General features: G+C 48.5%; 1 protein-coding gene across 2 annotated transcripts in view; it reads right to left on the bottom strand.

Annotated features, from left to right (window-relative positions):
* Positions 1 to 508: 508 nt before the first annotated feature.
* The window catches only part of Slc41a3 (solute carrier family 41 member 3), a 46,900-nt gene continuing 36,688 nt past the window's right edge, over positions 509 to 10,720 (bottom strand). For both annotated transcript variants that reach the window (XM_005364872.3, XM_005364873.2), the window contains 4 exons: positions 9,224 to 9,303; positions 4,469 to 4,603; positions 2,586 to 2,734; positions 509 to 1,335 (listed from right to left, as the gene is read on the bottom strand). In XM_005364872.3, the coding sequence (XP_005364929.1) occupies positions 1,123 to 1,335; positions 2,586 to 2,734; positions 4,469 to 4,603; positions 9,224 to 9,303 (577 nt within the window). In that variant the 3' untranslated portion in view covers positions 509 to 1,122. The remainder of the gene's footprint in view (positions 1,336 to 2,585; positions 2,735 to 4,468; positions 4,604 to 9,223; positions 9,304 to 10,720) is intronic.

The raw sequence follows: 10,720 nt of genomic DNA, 5'->3' as shown, positions 1-10,720 counted from the left end.
AGATGAAGCGCACATACGGCTCTTGCAGAAGGCGCCAGCTTGCTTCTCAGCACCTGCATGGTAACCCAGATCCACCCAAAACTCCAGTTCCAGGGAATCTGATGCCCTCTTCTGGTATCTATGGGTACTGCAATATGCCGGCAAACACTCATATATATGAAATAATAAATGATAAAAAGATGACATGAATCAAAATATCACATTACACCTCAGAAATACACACACAAATAATAAATAAATACATACATACATACATACACATATGTCAATCAAAAAAAGAGGAATGACATATTCTGGACAGTGAGTCCCGAACATGATGGCTCAGCTGAGGTCTGCTACAGCAGGGAGATGCCTGGGCAGGAGAGAAGAACTCGTGTGCCTGTACACACAAGTTTCCAGGTGACATGCACACTCAACATTTCAGACCATGAGAAACACTGCCCCAGAGAAATGCCATCCTTACGGCCTCCCTGACCACCTTGAAGGATGCATAACACCAAGTGTAATGTCAGCTATGCTTTATTATAATCTCTTTCATCTCCAGACCCTAAACAGAGGGTCCTGCTATAAAACAGAGAAAGGGGGAAATAAAAAGAAAGCAGCCATAGATTAAATGCTGGGGTATAGATGAGGGGTACGCAGGGCCTGCCTGGGGTGACGGTGCACAGTTACTGGGCTCAGGGCATGAGTAGTGTGGGGCCAGGTGGCTGAGCTCAGTGATGGCAGCAAAGTCAGGGCGTAGGGAGTCCCGAGACCCGGGGATGCAGAGGAGTTCCATCCTGCTCCGCTCAGTCCAGGTTATGCCGACAAGTTTCTTCCTCGGCATCTTCAGGTTAGAACAGCCTGCCCTATACACACACACATGCACACACACGTGTGCACACACATGGCAGGCACACATACTCACTCACACTTGCAAGCAGAGCTCCTGATGTCAAGGCTCCACCTCGGGCTCAGCTACCAACTTCAGAATCAAGGTGTCTGCGCGTCTCCTTGGCAGACTGATGAGGCCACTGCCCAGGCAGAGAGCTAGCAGCTTGAGGCCCCAGCAGGAGGAACAGCCTGCTGGACACTGTGGATGTGAGGGAAGGTCCCACGGAGACTTGCAGGGGGCGGTCTCAGTCAGGGGGGTACAGAAACCAGCTCTGAAACCAGCTCTGCAAGATCAGCTCTGCCCCTCAATAACCAGTCCAGGAGGAAGCACAGTGCCAGGAGGCTGGTACCCAGCAGGTCCCCCAGACCCGTGAGATAGGGGATACAGTGGTTGTCAGGATCCAGGGCTTGGTGCCAGGTCAGCCGAACCATCACTTCTGCCAGGTACAGCAGGATTACCACCTGCCAAAAGAGCAGAGATGTAAGACAAGTCAGAGACCCAAGGACAGCCAAGAGCACCAGCTGGCTTCCAAGGAAGCCACCAAGGTCAGCCCCTGTCAGTTCCCTTTCTCCAGCTTTGCTTGGGGCCTAAGTGTCTTGGATGTGCGCTGTAAGCTTGGTTCTCACTGTGGTGGTGCTGAGGTGAGAGGGACCTTTCTGAGCTGAGGCCTGGTGCAGACTGAGGCTTCTTGAGGGAGGTCCCCTGGGTCTGAATCAGTTCTCAGAACAGGTTGCTAAAGAACAAGGCGGGGCCATTGCTGCTGACTGGCTTCCTCCCGCACACAGCCCCTTTGGCCACAGCTGGCTCCCTGTCCACTGTCTACGCCTGTCACATGCTGGCGGCACCCTTGAGTGCTGCTGGCTGCAACTTTAAGTGTGAGTAAATCAACCTCTTCCGCTTGTCTGTTACTCAGCAACACAGAAGGGGGCAGGGTGGGGTCTGGAGCAGGTTCTGGACTCAATTACCATCTGCTCTTCCTAGTGGCTGGGTACTGCTCTGGCCTCTGAAGTGCCAGAGGGACCTGCTGCCACTCACCAGCCAGGATCCCCTCTGCTTGAACCCCTTCCCCTCGGGAGGTTTGGTGAGCCCTTCTAGAAGCTTCCAAAAAGCAGTCCACATGGCTCTACTCAGGTTGCAGTCCCTGCCCTGTTCCTTCCCCCAAATAAAGCCCTGAACTTGACTAGGTTGAGAGATGAGGAAAAACTTCAGTGTACCCTCCGAAAACTGCCACAGTGCCCACAGTCCTCTCTGCCGACAGTCTAGGCCACCGGGGACCTTGGTCAGCTGGCGTCTCAAAGCAGCAGCTGCTTAATCTCTTTCACACTGACAACTTCCATCCTGCCTGGAAGGGAGACTATACACGCCCTTCTGCCCCATGAAGAGCAGGGGCTTCTGTGAGGGACAGACAGCGGCTCCACCTCCTTCACAGAACACAATGCATCTGTAGTTGCTCTTGCAACTTTCTGGGGCGTGTAGCATGCGGAGCACAGAGTGAGTGAAGTGTGCAGCATAAGGTGCAACTGTGCAACACGCGGTATGCAGCGTGCAGTGGAGTCGTGGTACGAGGTGTGTGGTGCACAGCACAGTGGCCTGTGTCTAGTCCATGTCTCTGGGCTTGTGTGAGTTGGGTGGATCTCTGTATGATGGGGACTCTACTCAGCACCTCCCACGGGACGAGGACCACTGATGTTGGCTGGGAAGCCACCCTCACCTGGATCATGCCTGCCACCAGGTACAGCAACACGAAGGTTTTGCTGCTTGTCACTGCCTGGCCTTCCACCAGGCAGATGAGGTAGAAGAAAACCAGATGTCCCGGGACCACCAGAAAGAGCAGGACTCGAGCTGACACAGAGTTGATTTCTAGGAGGAATGGAAGCAAGAGGATCACAAAACCTTCCTGCTTGCAGAGGCCCTCTTAGCAAAGAGGAGTCCCCAACGAGGTACCCAAATCCTTCATCTGCAAACACGTGGCACTCTGTTAAGTGGGAACTCAGTCCTGACCTTTCTTTCTTTCTAGGGGCTGACATCTGAGGAAACAGGTAAGAATCAGTTGGCCACACACACAAGGAAGGTCACTTGGAAGCTTAGACTAGGAAGTGTGTACAAGTGGGGGCAGCTCCCAGGCTCTAAAGACCCCTGCGGGGAGGAGGCACAGGCTGAGGTCTGACCCTTGAATAGAAGACAGACTGTGCCAGGGGCCTAAGGTGGGAAAGGGCCTGGGCAACTGGGGAGGGTGACAGACTCGCAGGACAGATACCCTGGCAGTCAGTGGGGGCACCACAGAGCTCTGACCTCAGGCTCTCCCCTGCTCTCTGAGTTTAAGGATCTGTAGTGAGAGGACTCTACCCCACCCAGACCCAACAACAAACAGGCAGACACGACAGCCAGTGACTGTGACACCTTCTCAGACACAGTAGAAATCATCTCTGTCCCTGATTGTCAGAAAAAGGCAGGAAGTCACATGCCAAACTCAGAAACTCCAAGAACACGAAGTGAACAAAAACAGTCAACAAACAGAGCAATTGTTTGGGTGGTTTGGGTTGCTAGGGATAGAGTGTAGCTCCGTGACACAGCACTTACTGAGCATGCTCAAGGCCCCAGGGTTCCATCCCCGGCTCCAGAGAAACCACCTTTGGGGAACGGAGGGGAAGGGTATCGTGCAGCCCAGGATGGCTTTAAACTTCAGATTCTCCTGCCTCCAGCTCCCAAGCAGTGGAATTACAGGTGTGTGCCGCCACATCCACTTTTACGTGGTGCTGAGACTTGGACAGTCAACTGCGTTACATTCCCAAACAACCGTGTGTGTGTGTGTGTGTGTGTGTGTGTGTGTGTGTGTGTGTTGGTTGGGAATGTAACGCAATTAATCCAGGGATAGAGTGTAGCTCCATGACACAGCATTTACTGAGCATCCACTTTTATGTGTTGCTGTCTAGAAAACTGTCAAAAAAAAAAAAGCAGATAATTTGACAGTGTCTGTAATTGATTGACTTGAAACTCCCAGCAAGCCCCAGGAATTCACCCAGCTTGGCTTCTTAGGACTGGGGTCACGAATGGGCACCACCCTGCCTGCTCTTTGTTGTTGCTGCTATTACTTTGTTTCCGTTGTTGCTGTTTTCTAGATGGGATTTCTCTGTGTTCCTCTGGCTGTCCTGGAACTCACTCTGTAGACCAGGCTATCCTTTTTTTTTTTTTTTTAAAGAGAAACGTGAAGAAAGCCTAAAAGGAGACTGTGAAGCAGGCAACACCCCAGAACATGCAGTTTGTAGGGGCAGCATGCCATGTGGGGCAGCCGGAGTGAGCACTCAAGAAAAGCTGTAGGAAAACCATGTGTAAACTATTAGGTAACATGTGTGATGCATAAATAACACAGAAGAAGGCTTTCCAACTTGTAGATGATGTTAGAAAAACACGGGCGCATGTGCACATGGTCACAACTAAATGTGAGCAAATCATCAGCCGGGCCCAGGGTTCGAGGCCAGCCTGGGCAGCATAGAGAGCCCTCCCACTGCAAACATCAAAAAAGCAAAACCAAACCAACCATAAGGGGTTGGGGGATAAATAAGGTCACGTGGCCCCAGCAGACAGCATACTGACCTGAAGAGCAGAAAATGAGGCATGGGTTAGGCCAGAATCTTTTCATCTGGACGGGGAGGACGCCAGGTGTGCTCCACATGTGCAGGAAGGTAGAGATGCGGCTGGTCTGAATGGCCACCAGGTTGCCACCAACACCTGTGAGGAGAAAGGGCGTGGCATGCTCCAACCCCTGGCTTCTATTACCATATACTGCTTTCCCCAGGATGGTGTCCCAGAGTGACACAGCATTTCCTCTCTCCTTCCCACCCAGAGAGGGTGGCCCAGATCCTGTGAGTGATCACCCTGACAGCTGGTCTCTAAGACTAGTGAAGTTGAATAGTCAAATCCAGAAAAGAAAAAAAGATTCAACCCTGGCTAATCCTGTGAGTGATGGAGGGGATGGGTGGACGGGATCCTGACTAGTACAGATGGCCATGCCCAGAGGGGTGTCCTCAGGGAGACTCAAGAGGCTGGGGAGTGGGGTACAGAACACTGACAGGATCCAGGAGGCCACCAGCCGCCCAGAAGACCAAGAGCATGTTCCTGCAGGATAGGATGGCCTAGCTGGCCATGGCCTTCTGTAGTAATAGGAGCAGCGAGGCTGCATCCCCAGCACCCCGCTGGCCGCAAGGCTAGCTTTACCCGAAATAATTACACGGACACTGTATTCTTTTAAGCACTGCTTGGCCCATTTCTCTCTAGCCTCTTTTAGGCTAACTCTCGCACCTGGACTAGCCCATCTCTAATAATCTGCTGTAGCCCACAAGGTGGCTTACTAGGGAGATTCTAGCCTACGTCCATCCTGGGTCAGAGCTTCATCACGTGTGCCTCAGAGAGCAGAGCTCTCGCCTCTGCCCGCAAGAGTGGAGCATCGTGTCCCTCTGAGGCGTCTGCCCCCGAGAGGAGAGCTGTCGAGTCTCTGAGCTCACTTCCTCTTCCTCCCAGAGTTCTGTTCTGTTTACTCCTCCCACCTATGTTTTAACCTATCAGGGCAAGCAGCTTCTTTATTTAATTAACCAATGACCTTCCTCCATCAGCCTTCTCTTGGGTCCACAACCCCACAGGAACTTTCCCTAGCTAGGCCATGTGAAGACAAGTAGCCCAGGTGACTCAGCCTCTCAGAATGACTCTGTTGCGGTTTCTTCAAAATTCTACATCCAGAGCAACTTCAAAGCTGCTAGCTGAGATGGTTCAGCCTCAAAGACTATCCAGCCAATGCTTCAGATAAGCCCTGCACTTTCCCATCACACAGAGACTAAACAAACAATATAGCTAGCTTTCCCAGGACCTGACCATTATCCCAATTTTCTCACATCTCCGAAAGATGCCATTCCCCCCAAACAACAGAAGCAATCTAGAGAACATGACACCCACATTCCCAAGAGGTGGGGTGTATGGTTTTTGGTCATTTAGAGGGTTATGAATATTATGAATAGGTTATCATCTTTTAGGGGAATTGGTTACAAGTTGTTATTGGTCGTGTTCAGAGAAAGAGCTGAACCAAGATTAGATTCAAGGATTTCTTTCTGAAGGAGAAAAGGGGATATAGTATAAAAGCGATGTCATAAAAGGTAGATTGTTAAGTTTACTTTTTTTGAGACAGGGTTTGGAGTCTGTAGCTTTGGAGTCTGTCCTGAAACTTGCTCTCTAGACCAAGCTGGCCTTGAATTCATAGCGATCTGCCTGGCTCTGCCTCCTGAGTGTTGGGATTAAAGAAATGTGCCGTCACCACCTGGATTGAGTTTCCTGGTGTAGGAGGGTCTTCTGTTCATGTGTTGATGAACAAAGAAACTGCTTTGGGCCTGATAGGGCAGAACTTAGATAGGTGGAGAAGACAGAACTGAATGCTGGGAAGAAGAAAGCAGAGTCGGGGAGAAGCCATGGATCCTCCGCCTCAGAGGGACACTGGTTAGAATCTTGCCAGTAAGCCACAGCCACATAGCGATACACAGATGAATGGAGATGGTTAAACTGAGATGTAAGAGTTAGCCAATAAGAAGTCAGAGCTAATGGCCAAGCAGTGTTTTAATAAATACAGTTTTTGTGTGGTTATTTCGGGTGTAAGCTAGCTGGGTGGCTGGGACACAAGCAGCCCCTCCATTTAACAGTTTACTTTTGAACAACCACTAGTCTCAAATATGTTACATTGGTATGGATTTTTGTATACTGATACAAATTTAAGGTTGTTTTGTTATACTGTATATATGTTTCTACTCTTGTTTAAGGTATTGAGCCTATGCAGCTCAATTTAAAAATGTAGTGTAAACTTTTAGTCCTATAAACATATTTAGGATAATAAAGATGAATTAATTTAATAGTTAGTCATCTATAACTATCAAATTTATAGTCATGTTAGGTATGTTTTCAAGGTCAAAAAGAAATATATTTTAAATAGATGGTCTTCAAACACTTCAGAGACCTACAGACTATGGCATTTAAAATGTTTTAATAACATAAGGATTTTCATGACAGTGAAACATGTCTGCTCTTGGCAGCATCAATTTACTTCAAAAAAGGATGATGGACACTGAAGAACCTCCATATGGAGTTTGCATTTGTTTATGGCAAAGTCAGTCACTGGGCAGAGACTGCCCTTGCCTTGACTGTTGACAGAATGCTGTCCAAATCGGACAAGCAGGACACAAAAGAAGGCAACTAACAAACTTTGCCAAGACAAGGTAGGACAGTCCTTCAAACTTCCTGCCTCACAGAAAAGTCTGTCAGATATTCTAGGCCCATAGGCTGAAGATGGATGCCCCACTGTTGCAGAGGACCCTTGGGTGATTGTCCAGGCAGCCAGAATTTGTTTCTTATTTTTGGAAGTTTCTTGCTCTGCACTTCCTGTTTACTCAGATAATATTATATCCTTCTTGGGTCTCTGGTAGGGACTGAAGACTAGATAGTATATAGTTTTCCTTGTTACCAAATTAAAAACAAATGTAAGAGAAAGTTTGTAAGGTTGAGAAACATAAAAGCTTAAGCTGTTTATCTAAAAAGATGGTTTTAGAATAATACGAGTTACGATAAAAAATAGTTTAGGAAGAACTTTGGACTGACTAATACAGTATTATACACTAACACAGCAAGATAGATAGATGAAGTCCTCTCTCTGAATGTGCCAATTGCATACAGACTAAACATTGTCAATGTACTTCTTACTTAATATTTGTTCTTATTGTATATAGTTTTACTATGTTAGCGGTAAAACCTTTTCTTACTGTACACTGTGTGAAGATTTATTGCTGTGATTGGTGTAATAAAAACCTAAATGGCCAATAGCTAGGAAGAGGTTAGGCAGGAGTTTTGGGAACAGAAAAGACTCTGGGAAGAGGAGCAGAGTTGCCAACCAGATAGAGAGGAAACAGAAGGAGCAAGATTTGAAAGAGAAGTAATGTCATGCGACAGAACACAGATCAATATAAATGTGTTAAGTTATGAGAGCTAGTTGAGACAAGCCTGAGCTAAAGGGCAGGCTTTCATAATAAATAAGACATCTCTGTGTCATTATTGGGGTTGGAGGTGGAAAAGAAAGTCTGTCTGATACATGATTAGTAAAAACTCAAGAGAGAGAAATTGGGATTCAACCTGAAGATTCGAAAAGCAAAGCACCCAGTCACTGGCTCTTACCTTGACCTCAGTCTGAAATGGCGATCCTACCTCCAGGAATCTCAGAATGAGACTGTGCCTGAGAGCTGTTTCTTCCCGTTTTATAATCCTCTCTAGGGCTGGGATTAAAGGCATGCACCACCCAGTTTCTATGGCAACCAGTGTGGCTACTGGGATTAAAGGTGTGTGTTACAGTGCCTTGTCTGTAAGGCTGACTAGCGGGGCTCTTTTTACTCTCTGATCTTCAGACAAGCTTTACTAAAATACAAATGAAATGCCACTACATCTGTCTACAGCCATGTATGTGCATGCATCAGGGAAACCCAGGGTCTGAGATCAGCCACATGATGACCCCAGCAGAGAAAAGACATCCACCTGCAGTGAGAGGATGGCTGGACATTTGTGTCTACTGACTACACACAGTTTAAACAGGAGAAGGGAAAGAAAATAATTAGTTAAGTTTACAGATTCAGCTCTTTACCCCAATTCCCAACCTCTTGTCAGCTCCCTGATCACCAGGAACCAGCTCCCCATTAGCCACCATGGCTAGAAGGAGGAGGCAGGCAGCACTCCCGTTAGGTCAGGAATGGCCTTCTGCTGGGCCCACTCCCCATCATTGTCCAGAGCCCTCTTGTTTGCCTGACTTAGCTCTAAGCAGCTAGGAGTCAGGTTGTTAGCAACCCAAATGCTTGCAGACCGTGGCCAGTAAGGCAATGATAGGAAGTGAGTCAGCACAGGACCCCAGGGAATTGTGGGGGCTGATGCAGAGTGGTTGTTGTCATGCTGGTTGTTGTTGGGTCCAGAGAGACCCAGAGAGGCCCAGAGAATAAACCCACTACTGCTGTGGTCTTATTTTTAAGGTGGAGACAGAAACTCAGAGTCTGAGTTTTAATGTCACCAATGAGGTAGGAAGATCATTGCTGTGGGTTCAAGGCCAGCCTGAGCTACACAGTTCTGGGGCAGCATGACCTACAAAGTGAGACCCTGTCAGCAGCATCAAACTGGTGTGCTTCCTTGCCCTCGTGGTCTGAGGCCCCTTCAGATCCTGTGCATCTGAGGAAACTCAGCCCAATGGGTGTGTAGGCCCAGCCACCAGAATCCGAGGCTGCACACTGGCGCTCAGCCCCTACCCAGCCCAGGGACCCCAAGAGGAGCCACCCCAGCACTCACCACAGATGACGGGAGTCAGGACAGCCATGCCTTTAAACTGATGTTTAGAGACAGTTCTGCTTAAGATGAGGCCTCCAAAACTGGGGACAGAATGGAGCTGACATTAGAGTGGGCCAGCCAAATGCCCACTGGCCACCTTCCCAGGCTTGGCAAACATGGCTTCCTTACACAGAACACTTGCTGCAGTCCAGCTGTCTCCTGGTGTCATGTCTCCACCTTTAGTCCAAGCCTCAGCTGTTCCAGGAGGTTCTTTGGATGATGGCAACCCATTACATAATAAGAGCCTTCCCGAGGCCATGCTATCCTAGGACCTCCTGGGTAGGCTCTGTCATGGAATGAGACACCACCCCCCCTCCCCGCCCCCGTCAAAGACCTTGCTTCCACCAGAAGCTGGAGTTTAGGAAAGGCTTTCCTAACTCTCGGACTTTGTAGAGCCTTAGAAAAGGAGATCAGTTTTTGTGAGTGGCCTTGGAACATTTTAGGGGTGTTTGAAGGTGTGCTACATTTGTTTATGATGTGGAACATTTAAAAATGTTTAATGACGCAAAGATGTGCTGCATTCTTTTACGTTGCATTTGTTTAACTCTGTGAAGCTGTGTTACTTTGCCTGCCTAAAACACCTGATTGGATGGCCAATAGCTAGGCAGGAGAGGGATACGAGGGGCTGCTGCCAGCTAGAGAGAATAGAAGAGGAGGGAGGAGGACACCAGGGGTCAGACACAGCCACATAGCCTGCAAAAGAGAGTAAGAAGTAAAGAAAAATATACAGAAAAGGCAAAAGCCCAATGCAAAATGTAGATGGGATAATTTAAGAAAAGCTGGCTAGAAATAAGTCAAACAAAGGCAGGGCATTCATAAGTAAGAATAAGTCTCTCTGTATTTATTTAGGAGCTGGGTGGCAGGCCCCTACAGAGACCAAAGAGTAATGAATGAATGAATGAATGAATGAAACTAGAGTAAAGACAACTGAACCATAACCTCTTTTCCGTGATATCTGGATTAGAACAGGACAGAGCGGACTGCAGTAGTCCCTGTCAACATCTAACAGAAAATGCGGTGGGCCCAACCCTACAGACCTCACCGGCAGCTCTCCTGGGGTGGTGACCGTAGGTGGGAACTGTTTCCCTGAAGCCAGGATGAGGGACCCTGAAGCCCATTGTGCTGGGCGACTTTTGTCAACTTGACGCACACCTAGATCTATCTGGGAAGAAGTGGTCTTAACTGAGAAAATGTCTCCATCTCTCTGGCCTGCGGACAAGGCCAAGGTTTATTTTCTTGATTGATGGCTGATGCATAGAAGGGCCCAGCCCACTGTGAGTGGTGCCATCCCTGGGCAGATGATCTTGGGGTGTCTGAGCCTAGGGGATCTCTGTGAGGTCTATAGAGTTCTAGGACAGCCAGGGCTACACAGTGAAACCCTGTCTCAAAAAATAAACAAGAAAGAAAAAGATAGGAAAAAAAGAGGAGGGGGGAGGAAGGAAGAGTGGGAGGGAAAGA

This window comes from Microtus ochrogaster, unplaced genomic scaffold, assembly GCF_000317375.1.
Source record: "Microtus ochrogaster isolate Prairie Vole_2 unplaced genomic scaffold, MicOch1.0 UNK1, whole genome shotgun sequence".
In the NCBI taxonomy this organism is placed as follows: domain Eukaryota; kingdom Metazoa; phylum Chordata; class Mammalia; order Rodentia; family Cricetidae; genus Microtus; species Microtus ochrogaster.
The sequence above is the reverse complement of the archived record's forward strand: the minus strand, read 5'-3'. Positions and strand labels throughout refer to the sequence as shown.